This window comes from Procambarus clarkii, chromosome 65 (assembly GCF_040958095.1).
Source record: "Procambarus clarkii isolate CNS0578487 chromosome 65, FALCON_Pclarkii_2.0, whole genome shotgun sequence".
Lineage (NCBI taxonomy): Eukaryota > Metazoa > Arthropoda > Malacostraca > Decapoda > Cambaridae > Procambarus > Procambarus clarkii.
The window spans coordinates 20997093-21018303 of record NC_091214.1 but is presented as its reverse complement, the minus strand read 5'-3'; the positions used below and the strand labels follow the sequence as shown (position 1 = coordinate 21018303).

General features: G+C 47.3%; 1 protein-coding gene across 1 annotated transcript in view; it reads right to left on the bottom strand.

The window, feature by feature from the left end:
• The window catches only part of LOC123771071 (tubulin glycylase 3E), a 34935-nt gene extending 14801 nt beyond the window's left edge, over positions 1–20134 (bottom strand). The window contains 3 exon segments of the mRNA XM_045763375.2: positions 16916–18037; positions 18303–19094; positions 19096–20134. Coding sequence (XP_045619331.2) covers positions 16916–18037; positions 18303–19094; positions 19096–19239 — 2058 coding nt within the window. The 5' untranslated portion in view covers positions 19240–20134.
• Between the last annotated feature and the right edge of the window lie 1077 nt (positions 20135–21211).

Here is a 21211-nt window from a genome sequence, read left to right as displayed (position 1 = left end):
CTCCTGAGCGTGATTTTTGAGCCGAATTCTGACTCTCTGCACCTATTTTCATTTTCAAATTACGACTTTTTATACCGAAAATATGCCAATTACTGAAAACGGTGATGGGTCATATTTTGCCCAAACCCCCCTGCAGTTTTCAAAATATCTGAAATGTCCGAAATTTGACTCCTGAGCGTGATTTTTGAGCCGAATTCTGACTCTCTGCACCTATTTTCAGTTTCAAATTACGAATTTTTATACCGAAAATATGCCAAATACTGAAAACGGCGATGGGTCATATTTTGGCCAAACCCCCCTGCAGTTTTCAAAATATCTGAAATTTGACTCCTGAGTCTGATTTTTGAGCCAAATTCTGACTCTCTTCACCTATTTTCATTTTCAAATTACGACTTTTTATACCGAAAATATGCCAATTACTGAAAACGGCGATGGGTCATATTTTGCCCAAACCCCCCTGCAATTTTGAAAATATCTGAAATTTCGGAAATTTGACTCCTGAGCGTGATTTTTGAGCCGAATTCTGACTCTCTGCACCTATTTTCATTTTCAAATTACGACTTTTTATACCGAAAATATGCCAATTACTGAAAACGGCGATGGGTCATATTTTGCCCAAACCCCTCTGCAGTTTTCAAAATATCGTAAATGTCCGAAATTTGACTCCTGAGCGTGATTTTTGAGCTGAATTCTGACTCTCAGCACCTGTTTTCTTTTTCAAATTACGACTTTTTATACCGAAAATATGCCAATTACTGAAAACGGCGATGGGTCATATTTTGCCCAAACCCCCTGCAGTTTTCAAAATATCTGAAATGTCCGAAATTTGACTCCTGAGCGTGATTTTTGAGCCGAATTCTGACTCTCTGCACCTATTTTCATTTTCAAATTACTACTTTTTACACCGATAATATGCCAATTACTGAAAACGGCGATGGGTCATATTTTGCCCAAACCCCCCTGCAGTTTTCAAAATATCTGAAATGTCCGAAATTTGACTCCTGAGCTTGATTTTTGAGCATAATTCTGACTCTCTGCACCTATTTTCATTTTCAAATTACGACTTTTTATACCGAAAATATGCCAATTACTGAAAACGGCGATGGGTCATATTTTGCCCAAACCCCCCTGCAGTTTTCAAAATATCGTAAATGTCCGAAATTTGACTCCTTTGCGTGATTTTTGAGCTGAATTCTGACTCTCTACACCTATTTTCACTTTCAAATTACGATTTTTTTACCGAAAATATGCCAATTACTGAAAACGGCGATGGAACATCTTTTGCCCCCCCCCCCTGCAGTTTTGAAAATATCTGAAATGTCGAAAATTTGACTCCTGAGTGTGATTTTTGAGCCGAAGTCTGACTGTGCACCTATTTTCATTTTCAAATTACGACTTTTAATACCGAAAATATGCCAATTACTAAAAACGGCGATGGGTCATATTTTGCCCAAACCCCCCTGCAGTTTTCAAAATATTTGAAATGTCGGAAATTTGAAAGCACTTACGCAAGCTCTTACGAACGTGTACATCTTTCCTCAATCTTTGACGGCTTTGATTACATTTATTAAACAGTTTACAAGCATGAAAACTTCCCAATCAACTGTTGTTATTGTTATAAACAGCCTCCTGGTGCTTCGGAGCTCATAAACTGTTTACTAATTGGAAACAAAGCCTCCAAAGACTGAGAAAAGATGTACAGGTTCGTAAGTGCTTGCGTAAGTGGTTTCGTGAATCTGGCCCCTGGTATCAAGCTCTCCCGGTACTCAAGCACTCTGCCACTTTAGTGCTCAACAAGTAGGTTCAAATACTAAAAATTCATTCTACGCGCGACGTTGATATATTACATAAAACAAATTATATTAGAAATTATATGTTTATACAGTTTTTTGCCCTTCCTTCCTTCCTTGGTATACACACACACACACACACACACAGGGGCCGGTGGCCGAGCGGACAGCATGCTGTACACGTGATCTTGTGGTCCCCGAGTTCGATCTCGGGCGCCGGCGAGAAACGATGGGCAAAATTTCTTTCACCCTATGCCCCTGTTACCTAGTAGTAAATAGGTACCTGGGAGTTAGTCAGCTGTTACGGACTGCTTCCTGAGGTGTGTGTGTGTGGTGTGGAAAAAAATAGTAGTAGCAGTTAGAAACAGTTGATTGACAGTTGAGAGGCGGGTCGAAAGAGCAGAGCTCAACCCCCGCAAGCACAACAACTAGGTGAATACAAACACACACACACACACCATAGAGTGGTAGACGGTTGGGACAAGTTAGGTGAGAAGGTGGTGGAGGCCAAGACCGTCAGTAGTTTCAAAGCGTTATATGACAAAGAGTGCTGGGAAGACGGGACACCACGAGCGTAGCTCTCATCCTGTAACTACACTTGTAATTACACACTCCAACAACCATTACCAGGAAAAAAAACAAAAATTAAATGCCCTTTGTTCTGCCTCAGCTACCGAGCCACTATTTTATTCAGAGAAAATTAGCTGACAATGAAAACAGGGACTACAAAAGCCTCCCCTTTAAATACATAATGTTGAGGACAGGAGGACCGAGGGAGACAGTAGACAAGGTAAGGAAGGAGGTGATGAAGATGGCAAGAAGGTTGTCTTGGAGGTCCCCCTTCCCTAGAGCAGCAACAGGATGCAACCCACAACAGTTGTCTAACTCTCGGGCGCCTATTTACTGCTGCTGAACAAAAGCCACAGATGTAATATAATAATAATATTTATTCAAAAGAATGTAGACATATATTATTAAATATGACCGAAAAAGTCAGATTAATAATTCTAACACGAATTTTCTCGATCTTTCTTGTGTTTCTTTTCAACATAAGAAAGATCGAAAAGATCTTTCGACTGATTGAGAATTTCGATTGAGAGAAAGATTGAAAAGAAACATAAGAAAGATCGAAAAAATTCGTGTTAGAATTATTAATCTGACTTTTTCGGTCATATTTAATAATATATGTCTACGGGAAAGACTGCTACCCAAATATACTAATATCAAAAGAATGTGTCTACAAGGAACATAGTAGTAATGTATAATTGTAGTGACAGGAGTTACATTATACTAATGAGGTCACTATTACGCAAGGAAATGTTATGAAAATGAATGTGGCCCAAACGCCTTCGTCATAAGGCGTTTGAATTGAGTTACACAAGTAACCTCCTGGTTTTGAAGCACCTCTGCTGACCACTGCGCTAGTGTTGGGCTTGAGGTCTGCCAACTTTTTGAAGGGTTACTGCGGCCTCTGCGCCAGTTTACTGATCAACCGAGTGTACTTTAGTTACAAACAATGGACAGGATTAAAATGTATTCTTAGTGCATGTACACCGAGACTGGCACACCTCTAGGTGTATTGTATACACCGGATGTATACTGTATACTTCCCATGCTCCTTAGGAGGACGGGCTGCCACCTTCACGGGAGAAATGATAGAAAATTTGAACAGTAACTTAAAGAAAACGGAGTGATGAAAATGAAATACGAAGGTAAACTTAAATAAGGGTTCGATGCACAATTTTTAATAATAATAATCATCAAAATACATTATAAAAGAGATGGAAGAATGGAACGGTTAGAATACGCCTCTCTATATATAATAACTATCGTGGACAGGAAGACAGTGAATATATACACTCCAGACTTACATCGAGGTCCCCCAAGGTCAAACCTTGTCCCTCCCCAGGATGCAACCCTCAGAACAGTTGCCTAGTTCCCGGGGTACCTATTTACTACAAAGTGAACAAAAGCATCAGGTGAAAGAACAGCACAGTGATCATCACAGCCAGAATACTACCCCCACCAACGTTTCCTTACCCCTCATGTTTCTGTTCACCTAGCAGTAAATAGGTACCTGGGGCTTTAGACCACTGTCGTGGCCTCCTGGGGGAGGTCAACCGCTGACCTAATCCTGGGAGGACCTTGATATGCATAACACACTTCCTGTTCCACACAATGGGAAACCATAGAAGAAAATGACACATCATAAATGTTATTAGAGCGAGAGAGAACATGATGTTGTATATATATATATATATATATATATATATATATATATATATATATATATATATATATATATATATATATATATATATACCCTCTCCTCCACCCGTCCGGCTCTCTACGTTATGATTCTTTATATCAGTCACTAAAGTCCATTTTCTTGCTATCGTAAGTCTCGACCGGGTAATAAAGGAGCAGGGAAGGTGTAGGGAAGAGTGCGGGGTGAGGAAAGGAGGAGAGTGCGGGCAAGGGCAAAGGAACGAGAGTAAGAGTCGAGGGCGCAGGAGGAAGATGATGGAAGAGGCATAAGGAGGAGGAGGAAGAAGTAGTGTAGCGAGAAGAGAGAGAGAGAGAGAGAGAGAGAGAGAGAGAGAGAGAGAGAAGCTAGGAAGAAAGTAGTCAAGAGTGTGTGGAAGCAGAGAGCTTCCACACTGCAGCTCACACACACACACACACTGTGTGTGTGTGTGTGTGTGTGTGTGTGTGTGTGTGTGTGTGTGTGTGTGTGTGTGTGTGTGTGTGTATGTGTGTGTGTGTGTGTGTGTGTGTGTGTGTGTGTGTGTGTGTGTGTATGCGTGTGCGTACGTACGTGTGCGTGCGTGTGCGTGCGAGGTGAGGAGTGTGGTACTGTAGTAGGATTGGAGTGGGTGAGCATTGGTATGCGAATATATTAGACGGCTGCGTGGGTGGAATGGTTTCAGTTACAGCCCCGCTCCTGTGCCAGGTAAGACCAACTACGGGGTCACCATAGCCCGTGCTACTTGGAACTTTTTGTTCCCAGTAGCTGAATCTTAAACAACAACAACATTGGAATGGTCACATGACTTGTGGCGGACTGGATGCTGGATGAGCGGTGGGTGTGTACATAGGTAGTATGGGGGGGAAGGGGGAAGGGAGGGACGAAGTGACGGATAAACGGACGTGTTCTGATACGGAAAATCAGACACTCAGTGGTGCTGAAACTCTACGGAAACGTCCCTGCCACGTTCAACTATTACACTCTCGGAACCAATATCAACCACAACCTTGTTACTGGGATCCATACACAATACCGGATCGATCTTAGAACTGCTTGCCACACACACACACACACACACACACACACACAAGGGGACACAGGTGGAAGCTGAGTGCCCAAATGAGCCACAGAGACATTAGAAAGAACTTTTTCAGTGTCAGAATAGTTAGTAAATGGAATGCACTAGGAAGTGATGTGGTGGAGGCTGACTCCATACACAGTTTCAAATGTAGATATGATAGAGCCCAGTAGGCTCAGGAATCTGTACACCAGTTGATTGACGGTTGAGAGGCGGGACCAAAGAACCAAAGCTCAACCCCCGCAAGCACAACTAGGTGAGTACAATTAGGTAAGTACACATAAGTGTTCACAGCCTCACGTCAGCATGATGCGGCTGTTTCAGTCTCTGAATACAAAGCAACACGAAACAATTGCTCTAGGGCTGCAGAATTCAATTTCAGTTAAGACTTTTGACTCATATTTAAGTACTTCAGACTTCAGGTCAATAGAGTGAGGTGTACTGGAGGTAAACTACTAAAGGTGATGATGAATGAAGAGAAGGGAAAATAGTTGAGTAGACTGAGTATACCATAACCAAGTAGAAGGTAAACTTGTAGAGGGAGAGAGAGAGACCTGGATCAAAAGAGTTGTGGGTGCCAGCGCCCTCGTTCCTCCAAGCAGCTGGGGAGTTCACCCCGTCCTCATAATAGAACGTCGCATTTTGACGTATACTCCCCCCCCCCCCCCAAGGCCAAAAACTGTACTAAAAAAATGTTAGCGGCTCGCGAAAGTGCCGTACTGCCCCGTTTTCTGTTTTGGGTCCTCTGGTGGGTTAGGATAAAGGGCCCTTTAGTACGACAGTTCCTAGACGTTGGGAGACCTTAGGAGGACGGGCTCTGTGGAGAATATAAAGGACTCCCTCCTTTAGCTTCTGGTAAGGCAAAACTACTTTAGATTTGATGCTTATCAAAGCAAGAGTCCACATAGACACAAGCAGGGCTGGGAGATGTGTGATAACAATGTACCCCAACGCGCAAACAGGCACAAGAACTGTACCCACAAGAGCTCCTAGGGTACAGCTCTTGTAGCCCCAAGAACTCTTAGGGTACAGCTCTTGTACCCCCAAGAACTCTTAGGGTACAGCTCTTGTACCACCAAGAACTCTTCGGGTACAGCTCTTGTAGCCCCAAGAACTCTTAGGGTACAGCTCTTGTACCCCCAAGAACTCTTAGGGTACAGCTCTTGTAGCCCCAAGAACTCTTAGGGTACAGCTCTTGTACCCCCAAGAACTCTTAGGGTACAGCTCTTGTACCACCAAGAACTCTTCGGGTACAGCTCTTGTAGCCCCAAGAACTCTTAGGGTACAGCTCTTGTACCCCCAAGAACTCTTAGGGTATAGCTCTTGTAGCCCCAAGAACAATCCTCACTTCGTCAAACTGTTCCCACCTATATAGAAGAAATTCTATGATTTACTGGGAGGAGATAACAGAGATTCAGATGAATTGTTTTCCTATCAGCCAACAGTTCTAGCCCCAACGTGGCAACCACACCAGCTCTACACACAGTAACTTACAATAACATGAGAGAGAGAGAGATGAAGATCAGCTGGGATATGAAACCTTTCAACACATTACGCCACACACACACACACACACATATATATATATATATATATATATATATATATATATATATATATATATATATATATATATATATATATATATATATATGTGTGTGTGACGTAATGTGTCGTACTAACCTCTGAATTCGTGTATTATATTATATTTATATTCGGGTTCACACAACAGAAAGATGAAGCTATAGTTCTGACTTGGGAAATATGAAGATGTGAATATATTTTACTGAGTTTCCCACAGCGGTCTCCGGGCCCGCCTCTGAGTGGCAGGTGGTGAGTCTGAGTGGCAGGTGGTGAGTCTGAGGACAGGTGATGAGTCTGAGGACAGGTGGTGAATGCAGCAGTACGCAAATGACGCAGCTGTACGCAACAGAATCAGCTGTCGACGCCCCACTACCCAACCCCCCAACACCAGATTCAGCGGCCCCCATGCATCAGTAAGGCGAGCCCCATTGATGTCCACATAAGATATCAGCCATATGGTCCCAAGCTATAAATGTACAACATTTCACTTGGCACATATATTTCCTCGCTAAATATTGGAGGTTCGCCAGTCCCGCCGCCCGTCAAAGAATATTTCTTGCTCCAGGTATCACATTTTTCACTTGATAGAGCTTTAAGTCACAGGTCTGACTTACGCGGCTCTGTGATCTTTAGTTAAGGAAGACATATTATTTGGAACCCATAATTACATACAATATATCGCGTAATATATTTTCAGAAGCCTATTGAATATAATACTGTGAAATAAGTATCTTTGAAGATATATTTATATGTTCCATTTTCTAATATTCTAGAAGGTTCGCGATGTAAATTTAATCCCAGAAGAAATCATGAACGGAACAGGATCGCTATTATTGATATTAAAGCATTTATTTTAAAGCATTTATGACCATCTTCGAGAGACTATTGTTAGAGGTTTGCGAAAAGGTCATTGTTGTTGCTTATTTTAGATTCTGCTACTGGGAATAAAAGTTACAAAGTAGCACGGTCTATGGTGATCCCGTAGTGGAATTTGTAGAGGGCAAGTTGTCCACGTCTCTTATCCTCGACATGAGGATGTGTGTGTGTATGTGTGTGTGTGTGTGTGTGTGTGTGTGTGTGTGTGTGTGTGTGTGTGTGTGTGTGTGTGTGTGTGTGTGTACTCATCTAATTGTACTCACCTAATTGTGCTTGCGGGGGTTGAGCTCTGGCTCTTTGGTCCCGCCTCTCAACCGTCAATCAACTGGTGTACAGATTCCTGAGCCTATTGGGCTCTATCATATCTACACTTGAAACTGTGTATGGAGTCAGCCTCCACCACATCACTTCCTAATGCATTCCATTTACTAACTACTCTGACACTGAAAAAGTTCTTTCTAACGTCTCTGTGGCTCATTTGGGTACTCAGCTTCCACCTGTGTCCCCTTGTTCGCGTCCCACCAGCGTTGAATAGTTCATCCTTGTTTACCCGGTCGATTCCCCTGAGGATTTTTGTAGGTTGTGATCATGTCCCCCCTTACTCTTCTGTCTTCCAGTGTCGTAAGGTGCATTTCCCGCAGCCTTTCCTCATAACTCATGCCTCTTAGTTCTGGGACTAGTCTAGTAGCATACCTTTGGACTTTTTCCAGCTTCGTCTTGTGCTTGACAAGGTACGGGCTCCATGCTAGGGCCGCATACTCCAGGATTGGTCTTACATATGTGGTGTACAAGATTCTGAATGATTCCTTACACAGGTTCCTGAACGCCGTTCTGATGTTAGCCAGCCTCGCATATGCCGCAGACGTGTGTGTGTGTGTGTACTCACCTAGTTATGTTTGCGGGGGTTGAGCTCTGGCTCTTTGGTCCCGCCTCTCAACTGTCAATCAACAGGTGTACAGATTCCTGAGCCTATTGGGCTCTATCATATCTACACTTGTGTGTGTGTGTGTGTGTGTGTGTGTGTGTGTGTGTGTGTGTGTGTGTGTGTGTGTGTGTGTGTGTGTGTGTGTGTGTGTGTGTGTGTGATCAATTACCCTGTCATCTTATAACTAGCCAGTTGCTACGTAGGCTAAATAATAACTTAATTACCTGCCCCCAGTAAAACACTTAAGAATTAGAACAACTCTGGTAAACTAACAAGCAGTTTACAATGTTATTTCAGGTACGATAATTGCCCAGTAATTAAGGTGTGTGGAGCTTTGGAGGCGGAGAACCCACGCTACCTCAAGGTCTGGTAAACAAAAAAAAAAATATACGCCAAATTATTTTATATTAAATTGTAAACTTAGTTTAAACAGTAAACACCGGCCTACCTCCGTCGATAAGCAGTTTGTGGTATACTTAACTATTTTAACTCATCTAAGTAGACATAAATATGTTAACTCATCTCAGTTTCCCGTATTCGTAATCTACCGTATGTATTCACACGTCCAGTTTACATAAGCAATTTACACAACCAGTTTACATAAAAGAGACAGCAGGCTTTAAACATACATTTACTGAAAGTGATTTTTTCAAGCGATGTAAGGGAAAAATACATATAAAATACATATAAATACATATAAATACATCACTCGTCCTCACCACCAGCAAATTCGATCACTGTTAATCAACGTGTTGATTGATCAACCACTGTGACCGGAGAGATTATACCTGCAACAATACTCTGATGATTACAATCGTTAATCACTCTTGTGATTAATTAAAGTGATGACAAGAGGATACTAATGAGGATACTCTCGTCTTTTTTTTAAGGTAAAGCAAGGTAATATCGTTATTAGAACAGGTGCTGGGATATGAGGGGGGGGGGGCAGGATAGGTGCTGGGATATGAGAGGAGGCAGGATAGGTGCTGGGATATGAGGGGGGGGCAGGATAGGTGCTGGGATATGAGAGGAGGCAGAATAGGTGCTGGGATATGAGGGGGGGGCAGGATAGGTGCTGGGATATGAGAGGAGGCAGGATAGGTGCTGGGATATGAGGGGGGGGCAGGATAGGTGCTGGGATATGAGAGGAGGCAGAATAGGTGCTGGGATATGAGAGGAGGCAGAATAGGTGCTGGGATATGAGGGGGGGGGCAGGATAGGTGCTGGGATATGAGAGGAGGCAGAATAGGTGCTGGGATATGAGGGGAGGCAGGATAGGTGCTGGGATATGAGAGGAGGCAGGATAGGTGCTGGGATATGAGGGCAGGATAGCTGCTGGGATAGAACAGTATAGGAGCTGGGATATGACGACAGGACAAGAGCTGGGATACAATAACAGGATAGGGGCTGCGATAGAAGGACATGATATACAAGAACAGGATAATAGCATGAAAAAGAAGGACTTAAGGAATGGAATTCAACATTTAGGACGAACCAAGGATCGAACCACGACTCGCAAGAAGGGAGGCTGACGCTATACTACTCAGTCCAAGTAGATGCATTTAAATGCCGCTATTTCTTTTGTTTGAGGGGGAAGGGGAACTATCAGGGGAAAAGCGCCAAGCCATTACGACTATATAGCACTGGGAAGGAGGGTCAGGATAACGATTTGGGATGGGACGGGGGGAAAGGAATGGTGCCCCCAACCACTTGTGGACGGTCTTGGGATTGAACGCCGACCTGCATGAAGCGAGACCGTCGCTCTACCGTCCAGCCCAAATGGGGAGAGGAGAGAGAGATGAGAGGAAAGTCTACGCTCATGCTACCCTGACATTAGAGCCAACGATAATACCCCCAGCGAGCAACCCACCTGAGAGAGAGAGAGAGAGAGAGAGAGAGAGAGAGAGAGAGAGAGAGAGAGGTAGAGAGAGAGGTAGAGAGAGAGGTAGAGAGAGAGGTAGAGAGAGAGAGAGAGAGAGAGAGAGAGAGAGAGAGAGAGAGAGAGAGAGAGAGAGAGAGAGGTAGAGAGAGAGAGAGAGAGAGAGAGAGAGAGAGAGAGAGAGAGAGAGAGAGAGAGAGAGAGAGAGAGAGAGAGAGAGAGAGAGAGAGAGAGAGAGAGGCTTCGTATTGTTCTCATTCACGAAAGTTCCTTTATATGAAGGTTATTAGGGCGAGGGATCAGCCCTAAGCTGGCCGAGACCGCCAGCACCGGCGCCCCTCTAGTGGATCATGGAGCCTCCCACGGTACAAGATCAATGCCTCAACACCCGTCGCCTCCCGTAGTGTTCTGGAGGTTCCAGTAGTGTTCTGAGGGTTCCAGTAGTGCCCTGGAGGTTTCAGTAGTGTTCTGGAGGTTCCAGGAGTGCTCTGGATGTTCCAGTAGTGTTCTGGGGGTTCCAGTAGTGCCCTGGAGGTTCCAGTAGTGTTCTGAAGGTTCCAGTAGTGTTCTGGGGGTTCCAGTAGTGCCCTGGAGGTTCCAGTAGTGCCCTGGAGGTTCCAGTAGTGTTCTGAAGGTTCCAGTAGTGTTCTGAAGGTTCCAGTAGTGCCCTGGAGGTTCCAGTAGTGTTCTGGGGGTTCCAGTAGTGTTCTGAAGGTTCCAGTAGTGTTCTGGGGGTTCCAGTAGTGTTCTGAAGGTTCCAGTAGTGCCCTGGAGGTTCCAGTAGTGTTCTGGGGGTTCCAGTAGTGTTCTGAAGGTTCCAGTAGTGTTCTGGGGGTTCCAGTAGTGCCCTGGAGGTTCCAGTAGTGCCCTGGAGGTTCCAGTAGTGTTCTGGGGGTTCCAGTAGTGCCCTGGAGGTTCCAGTAGTGCCCTGGAGGTTCCAGTAGTGTTCTGGGGGTTCCAGTAGTGTTCTGGGGGTTCCAGTAGTGCCCTGGAGGTTCCAGTAGTGTTCTGAAGGTTCCAGTAGTGTTCTGGAGGTTCCAGTAGTGCCCTGGAGGTTCCAGTAGTGTTCTGGAGGTTCCAGTAGTGTTCTGGAGGTTCCAGTAGTGTTCTGAGGGTTCCAGTAGTGTTCTGAGGGTTCCAGTAGTGCTCTGGAGGTTCCAGTAGTGTTCTGAGGGTTCCAGTAGTGTTCTGGAGGTTCCAGTAGTGTTCTGGAGGTTCCAGTAGTGTTCTGGAGGTTCCAGTAGTGTTCTGAGGGTTCCAGTAGTGCTCTGGAGGTTCCAGTAGTGTTCTGAGGGTTCCAGTAGTGTTCTGGAGGTTCCAGTAGTGTTCTGAGGGTTCCAGTAGTGTTCTGAGGGTTCCAGTAGTGCTCTGGAGGTTCCAGTAGTGTTCTGAGGGTTCCAGTAGTGTTCTGGAGGTTCCAGTAGTGTTCTGGAGGTTCCAGTAGTGTTCTGGAGGTTCCAGTAGTGTTCTGAGGGTTCCAGTAGTGTTCTGAGGGTTCCAGTAGTGCTCTGGAGGTTCCAGTAGTGCCCTGGAGGTTCCAGTAGTGTTCTGGAGGTTCCAGTAGTGTTCTGAGGGTTCCAGGAGTGCTCTGGAGGTTCCAGTAGTGCCCTGGAGGTTCCAGGAGTGCTCTGGAGGTTCCAGTAGTGCCCTGGAGGTTCCAGTAGTGCCCTGGAGGTTCCAGTAGTGTTCTGGAGGTTCCAGTAGTGTTCTGGAGGTTCCAGTAGTGCCCTGGAGGTTCCAGGAGTGCTCTGGAGGTCTCAGAAGTGACTCTCACTGCTGTAACGTTAACCGCTATTTCTAGCTGCTCTTCCTAGTCGCTGCTCTTATCTGCTATTTATTTTTTATTTATAATGTTCTGAGGCGTACTCCGGAACAATTGGTCTTCTAAGAACTGGCACATCGACGACTTGGCTTCATGCAGGTCTGCGCTCGATCCCCGACGGTCCAAGGAGGTTGGGAACCGTTCCTTCATCCCCCGCCCCCCTATCCTAATCTCATATATTCCTTCCAAGTGTTATATACGATACTCACCTTTTGCTGTTGTCACACAAGATACCAAACTGGTACTCCAAGTGATCTTGGGATGTGAAGTTACCTTGAGGTTACCTTGAGGTGCTTCCGGGGCTTAGCGTCCCCGCGGCCCGGTCGTCGACCAGGCCTCCTGGTTGCCGGACTGATCAACCAGGCTGTTGGACGCGGCTGCTCGCAGCCTGACGTACGAATCACAGCCTGGTTGATCAGGTATCCTTTGGAGGTGCTTATCCAGTTCTCTCTTGAACACTGTGAGGGGTCGGCCAGTTATGCCCCTTATGTGTAGTGACGAAGTCCCGAAGCTGGTAAACTGTTTAAGACAGACTAAGCCGTTGTGATTGAGGAAAGATGTACAGGTTTTGTCACTGATGATTGATGAAGATTAAGCCACCAAAGATGTGGCACGGGCATGAATAGCCCGTAAGAGTGATGAATCGTGGGCCTGGCCTCGTATATTTCTAAGTCGGCTGCCTTCCGTACTCGCAGCATCCGCATCTATCCCTTCATCTCTTATTTCAACCTGAGATGAGTCAATGTTGATTACAACATTAAAACTAAATAGCGCGTTATAACCTTAGTCATAATTGCTTATGGTGAAAATATATATCATTGAAACTGTCCACCTTGCAAGAAAAAATAGCCGTCTTATTTTCCGAGAAGATTAAAGTGAGCAGCAGAATATCTCAATATGTTAAGAGTCAGGTGTAGCAACACGTGTTGCTTGCCAGCCACACACCCGGGGTAGTCCCATATCCTAGACAGGTGTTTCGACACAGGTGTTGGATTGTCAAAGACATGTGCACCTTTAGGTTAGGTTCTTCGCCTCGGTTAGTTTTGGTTTCGGTTGGGTTAGAATAGGTTAGACCAGATCAGGTTAGGTTGGGGTAAGGTCAGGTAGGTTTTAACACCCCCCTCTCAGTCACCCAGGGCCACTAGCCCTCAGTCACCCAGGGTCACTAGCCCTCAGTCACCCAGGGGCCACTAGCCCTCAGTCACCCAGGGTCACTAGCCCTCAGTCACCCAGGGCCACTAGCCCTCAGTCACCCAGGGTCACTAGCCCTCAGTCACCCAGGGGCCACTAGCCCTCAGTCACCCAGGACCACTAGCCCTCAGTCACCCAGGGGCCACTAGCCCTCAGTCACCCAGGGGCCACTAGCCCTCAGTCACCCAGGGGCCACTAGCCCTCAGTCACCCAGGGGCCACTAGCCCTCAGTCACCCAGGGCCACTAGCCCTCAGTCACCCAGGGCCACTAGCCCTCAGTCACCCAGGGCCACTAGCCCTCAGTCACCCAGGGGCCACTAGCCCTCAGTCACCCAGGGGCCACTAGCCCTCAGTCACCCAGGGGCCACTAGCCCTCAGTCACCCAGGGGCCACTAGCCCTCAGTCACCCAGGACCACTAGCCCTCAGTCACCCAGGGGCCACTAGCCCTCAGTCACCCAGGGGCCACTAGCCCTCAGTCACCCAGGGCCACTAGCCCTCAGTCACCCAGGGCCACTAGCCCTCAGTCACCCAGGGCCACTAGCCCTCAGTCACCCAGGGCCACTAGCCCTCACAGTCACCCAGGGGCCACTAGCCCTCAGTCACCCAGGGCCACTAGCCCTCAGTCACCCCAGGGCCACTAGCCCTCAGTCACCCAGGGCCACTAGCCCTCACAGTCACCCAGGGGCCACTAGCCCTCAGTCACCCAGGGCCACTAGCCCTCAGTCACCCAGGGCCACTAGCCCTCAGTCACCCAGGGCCACTAGCCCTCAGTCACCCAGGGGCCACTAGCCCTCACAGTCACCCCAAGGCGACCAACCCTTATGTAGCAAATAACAGTCACTCACTCACAGAGCCACTCACAGTCATCAAAGTCCAATTCCTCCGCTTAATTCAATTCCTCCGCTCCGCTTACGTGACCCTAAGTAGCCAGCGGCAAAAAAAAGTAAGCAGACCAAGTCGGGAGGCCAGCCAGCTGGAGCGTCCGGACGGGCTGCCGCCACTTTTAAAGCCGATCGATCTACGGCGACGCCTCTCTCAGAGTCCTGGCGTGACCGCCGCCGCCAGACACAAAGTCCAGCCCCCTTCTCCCGCCTCTTTTGAGCCGCTCATTGTGTCATCCCGGACGCCTATCACCCAGGGCTGTGCTCACGACGCCCCCACACACACACTCACTCGCCCTGTGGAGTAACTGTGACAGGATCACACAGCCACATGTAATCTCTAGGGAGCCAGATTCACGAAGCAGTAACGCAAGTACTTACGAACCTGTACATCTTTTCTCAATCTTTGGCGGCTTTGTTTAGAATTATTAAATAGTTAATGAGCTCGGAAGCACCAGGAGGCTGTTTATAACAATAACAACAGTTGATTGTGAAGTTTTCATGCTTGTAAACATGTTTCATAAATGTAACCAAAGCCGTCAAAGACTGAGGAAAGATGTACAGGTTTGTAAATACTTGCGTAACTGCTTCGTGAATCTGGCCCAAGGAGCTGGGACATCCGCAGGGAACAGTCATTGACGCTTGGATGTGTAACAGGTTTTTATCTACATATTGTACAGAATTTGCATGTAAATGAATCTTTTTAAATTCAAGTCAATTTGATTTTTTACTCATTGTGTTTTTAACGTAATTCCTTAATTTTCACACTGAGGAAATAGGAAATATATGTGATTCTGCCTTTGCTTTATCAGAGAGTAAGCTCCGAGGAAACGTGAATGGCGTCCCCGAAGGGCGTCCCCTGGAGGGCGTCCCCTGGAGGGTATCCCCTGGAGGGCGTCCCTGGAGGGCGTCCCCTGGAGGGCGTCCCCTGGAGGGCGTCCCCTGGAAGGCATCCCCTGGAGGGCGTCCCCTGGAGGGTATCCCCTGGAGGGCGTCCCTAGAGGGCGTCCCTGGAGGGCGTCCCCTGGAGGGCGTCCCTTAGAGGGCGTCCCCTAGAGGCCATCCCTGGAGGCCGTCCCTGGACGGCGTCCCCTGGAGGGCGTCCCAGGAGCGCCCCTTAGCGGCCACCTCCCAGCAGCAGGGTGAGGGCGAGGGTGACCGCCTTAAGGGACCACCTTCGGCCGGTCTGACTACCGGCATTAAGCGGATCAACGCCACAATGGTCTTCAAAGTAACTCCTTAAAGTAACAAGTGCATGAACGAGGAAGTGAATTGTTAGCATCGGGAGGACAGTGGAGAGGTGGAGGGTGTTGGGGAGGGGGTCGAGGTGGGGAGGGGGTCGAGATGGGGGTCGAGATGGGGAGGGGGTCGAGATGGGGAGGGGGTCGAGATGGGGATGGTGGGGGTGGAGTTAGTAATGTGGGTGGTGGGATAGGGTACAGAGAAAGGTGGGCGTATAAAAGTTTGGGTAATGTGGGAGTGAAGCAGAGACTCCTGTGCCAGGTAAGTCCACTACGGGCTCACCATAGCCCGTGCTACTTGCCCCGCTCCTGTGCAAGGTAAGTTCACTACGGGCTCACCATAGCCCGTGCTACTTGCCCCGCTCCTGTGCCAGGTAAGTCCACTACGGGCTCACCATAGCCCGTGCTACTTGCCCCGCTCCTGTGCCAGGTAAGTCCACTACGGGCTCACCATAGCCCGTGCTACTTGCCCCGCTCCTGTGCCAGGTAAGTCCACTACGGGCTCACCATAGCCCGTGCTACTTGCCCCGCTCCTGTGCCAGGTAAGTTCACTACGGGCTCACCATAGCCCGTGCTACTTGCCCCGCTCCTGTGCCAGGTAAGTCCACTACGGGCTCACCATACCCCGTGCTACTTGCCCCGCTCCTGTGCCAGGTAAGTCCACTACGGGCTCACCATAGCCCGTGCTACTTGGAACTTGTTCCCAGTAGCTGAATCTTAAACAACAAGAACGGGAGTGAACACAACTGCAGACTGTGAGGGGAGAGGATACAGCTGTATGAAACACTCGTGTTTACAGCAGTTGAGCTTCAACTCATTGGTCCCGCCTTCTCCCCCCCCACCCTCCTTCCCACCCCCAATATATCGACTAGGGTTGAAGTCTTTCTAAAAATACTTCATACATGTCCTTCCCAATCGGTCCCACTCGTTTTCCGTCATGGGATATTTCAGTAACACGAAGTCTGACTATCTGGCCGGCCATCAATTTGCCTGGTTATAAAAGATTTGCATCAATTAAAGCAGGTAACGCTCAGACAAGCAGACGCAGACCTGACACAGCAGCCGGGGACCCCTGAGGCAGTGTTGGAGGTCTGCTTTAACATTCGTTCACTGTCTATCACAGCCTGGTTGACCAGACTACCAACCAGGAGGCTTGGTCGGGGACCGGGCCATAAGGACATTGATCCTCGGAACCACCTCAACATCAACTGTACATGTCTCAACCTTATTGTCTTCACTAAAGCCATTTGTAATTATACATGAATGATTTAGACACCAAATTAGCATATCAATGTTTGTACAAATATTATATACATGTATTTATCACATTTACAACATTGCAACAAAATAGTGAGGTAAGAGCCTTACCTTACAAGAGGAGGGAGGTAAGGTGCCTTACCTTAGTGGTGAAGGGAGTGTTGGGGAAGCGGTTGACAACCTGCTCTCTACTGACGTGCTTGAAGGATATAGAGTCTCTGGTCCACGTCCACAGAAAGTTGGGCTCTACGTTCCTCAGCAGCCTGGCCACCAGAGGCAGGTCCATGTCACAGAGCTCGTACTCTATATAAGGGCAGTATGGCTCCGGACTGGCCTCAGACTCATCGGCTCCGTTCTCCTTCCCTTCTTCCAACGGTGTCTCTTCTAACGTTGCTTCCCCGTTTTCTTTTGCTCCGTCCGACTCGATGTGGTCTAACATTAGTTCCTCATTATCAGTTTTCTCTACATTGTCCTCGCATTTACTCTTTGGAATGTGTATTGTACTGTATTTGAATATTGTGGCGTTTTTCTCCGTCACGGACTCCGCTAATCCCTTCCTTATTTCAGAGGGGCCTAGTATGGCAGTGTTAAAGCTATCGAGATTATGTACAAGTTCCTTGGGGTTAGGGTTACTGGGCGCTTCTGGAACACTGGAAGACTGCCCCGGCACTTGACACTCTTGACTGGAAGTAGACAATACGTCTGTGTGTGAAGTTGGTTCAAAACCTGGGCTATCGTTTAGAGAAATCTCCTTTTCGGTCGGCACTATATTTTCTACATTGGAAGAACCTTGGTTGGCAGTGATCACTTTCTGTTCCTCGTCCGATTCTGATGATGAGGATAAAGGTGATGATGATGGTGATGTATGTAATGATGAATTCTCTGAAGAGAGAGGTGATGAATGAGGCAACGTGAGTGCGGGTAGAGCAGAGGCGTCGTCGCTCACACCTTCGCTCTCGTCTGTGTTAACGAGATCGTTGTCTTCCGTGTCGTCTTTGTCTTCTTCCGAGTCGCCGCAGCCGCCTACCGCGGCAACTGCGGCGTTCCGGTTAGATTGTGCGGGCGAGGTGCTGTGGGCGGACCCGGCGGTGGGCGGGTGGGCTGGGAGGGAGGTGGCCTGGTAGCCCACGTGGGGACACACACAGTTATTGGGGTGCGGGTTCACATAGGGAACAGAGTGCTGAATCTTCTCCACCCATCCTCTTCTCCTCAGAGCGTCCTTGATGGCCGGGAAGTAGCCGAATATGGAGAACACACGCCCCTCCTGACCGACCACAACAAACACTCTTATTACTCTAACCAATATTAATGACTTCAACTTTCTTAGCGAATTTACTGTAATTAAATGTAAGTTACTGAGTGTTAAGAATATATACTTTTGTCATATCAGTTTGATATATATGTTTAGTTATGCAACATTACACGAATCATATTTATTATTAAGTTTAATTAAAGAAATCAAAATATTTTAGAACATTTAAATATTGACTGTGAAATTAAGGATTTGTCTATAGTAACTAACAACTTACCATAATGGCTCTTTCAGTAAATATTTTGACTTTCTTGATTTGCTCAAAGGACATCTGCTTAGAACGAGGCGAGATGCCCCCGAGGGAGGTGGAGGAGCCCTTCCTACCAGGGGACCTGGGAAGAGCCGGGCTGGTGGGTGCCAACCCGTGTTCACCTCCACCGCCTCCTGCAGCAGCAGCAGCGCGGCCGCTGGGGTGTCTGTGGCGAGGGTGAGGGGAACACCCTGGAGGGCTGAGCGACGTCGGCGCCTGCAGTTTCTTTTGTGGTGATCCAGAGGAGGAGGTGGAGGCGGCGCTGTTCTTGCTCTTGCTGTTCTGAATTTTAGCGGAGTTGATCTTGGAGGGCGTGGGAGCTGGGGCCTTGCTTGTGCTGGCCGAGGTCACGAGCGGCGCGATTGTGCTCTTCCGCGATGCTTTGGTTATGGACTCGCATTTAGAACACGTTATTTTAGAGAAGACGTTCCTGGACAATTTTGACGCAGGTATTTTCTGATTTACTGACGCCGACGAAGTAGATGTCGTCGATGTGGCTGACTTTGATGGACATTTATCATTCTCCTCCGGACTCTTGAGCGGCCCGCCACTTGTGTTGACCGAGTTCTCGTACTTGGTTTGGGTCATCGTAAACTCTTCGGATATCTTTTTGACGTGTCTTCTGACCGCGGTCGAGGGTCTGATATTCCCCTTAGCTTTCAGTTCTTTTTTGTATAACTTTGTTGTTCTCCTCCAGTCCTTGTTGTTGGCGAGGGGCTTGGTGTCGTGGACCCCGTGGGCCCCCTGCACCGCCGAGCCTCACCGCCAGATAGTCTATGGTCGGCCTGATTTCTATGTTGTTGAAGGGAATGTTTCCGTGTCTCAGTATTGGGTTCAGCTGTTTTGATCCCGCTCCGAAGTGTTCTTGCATTTTAATAGCTCTTCCTGGGATGGCCACCTTCATTATTTGTGTTTGGGATAAAAATAAATCAGAGTTAGTTAATGCAAATTATAAATCTGGAATTTGACCGTCATATTGCCATGATTGGGGTCTTCACTTAACGAAAACTGTTTCGTAGACAATAGCGCGGCACGTGAGCGAGATACTTGCAGAGTGCAACTGCTTCCGTGGCACAGATATCATAGTGGGTGAGGGTGATGCCCGCGGCCTGTCAAGGACACCACCAGTCCCCCCCCCCCTAGCCTCTACTGCTGCCACCAGACGTTACTGCTTCCCAAACTACACACTCACGCTCCAAGATGTCAGCAGCCCTAGAGTACCTTCTCCGACTTTTCGTACAGTCCCTAAGACATCTTTACCTCTGCGGTGCGAGTGGTCTTATCTTTGTGAAGCGAGTGGTCTTATCTGTACAGTGAAAGTTGCCTTATCTCTGCGGTACAAGTTGTCTTATCTCTGCAGTTCAAGTGGCCTTCTTATCTTTGCCGTGCAAGTCGTCTTATATCTGCGGTGCAAGTTGCCTTATCTTCGCGGAGCGAGTGATCTAATCTAAACGGAGCGAACGGTCTTATCTCTGCTGTGCCAGCTGTCCTTTTTTTCTCCCCCCTCTGGGGGCGTGAGCGCAGGGGTGCTGCGCGACGGGCGGACTCCTGCGGCTGCTGGAGGAGTCGGGGCGTGAGCGCAGGGGTGCTGCACGACGGGCGGACTCCTGCGGCTGCTGGAGGAGTCGGGGCGTGAGCGCAGGGGTGCTGCGCGACGGGCGGACTCCTGCGGCTGCTGGAGGAGTCGGGTGGGGGAGCGTAATGTGGAGAGTCACGACCCCCACCCTTGTAGGCTCCCACACCATCCACCTCACCCCTCTCTCACCATCGTAATCCTGGCAGCTGCAAGGCGTGTCCTGAAAAACAAATGTAAACATTGCTTATGAAAAACAGTATGAGGAACTATGTTTTTATTGGGGAATTCAGTGAATTCTGTTTTGGGTATCTGATAGGTGTATATATATATATATATATATATATATATATATATATATATATATATATATATATATATATATATATATATATATGGTTATATTTGTTATTTGTTAGTTTTGGCTAGTGTGGATAATTAGCTGTGTTTAGGTTGGTGGTCTCTGGGTCGTCTGTGACCCAGTTTCTACGATCGAGAGTTAGAGCCACCGCCATATTCAGTGTCCACTGTACCATAGCCCGCCTCGGTCGATACTGGTCCACACCCTGAGTGCACGCACGCACCCACGCTCTCTACATATGCCAACGACACACACACACACACACACAATGTTTGAATACATACGCACGCACTTGAGCTAGTATGCATGCACGTTAGTCTTTTTGACAAACGCACGCCATCCTGCCCAAACATGTACTCATGCAAGGCACGCTACACAATACAACTAATATTATTATGTGTCTGTAAAAACAATATGTTCCCACTCTCTCTCTCTTTATATATATATATATATATATATATATATATATATATATATATATATATATATATATATATATATAGTATATATTTCTTCTGAAAATGTATTAATATACGAAAGTACTTAAGGAAATTCCTGTTTCAATTCTTCCTCCGTGGTCTGACACTGTCACATTTTTCATCACGTGTTAATTTTCGTGATTTACACACATATATATATGTGTGTGTGTGTGTGTGTGTGTGTGTGTGTGTGTGTGTGTGTGTGTGTGTGTGTGTGTGTGTGTGTGTGTGTGAAAGGTTGCAGGAACACGCAAGCCATATATCACCTAACAACTTCAAATGCCCCGGCCAGGATTCAAACTCATGACGTCCAGGATCACTTCTAAACGTACACAGTACCGTCACCACTGCCCCATTGATAAGCCCAACTCTTGGACCATCGGGGATCGAACCTCAACCTCCGTGAAGCGAAATCGTCGCCGTAAATTTTTGGATTTTGATCTTATAAAACAAAAAACAGTTC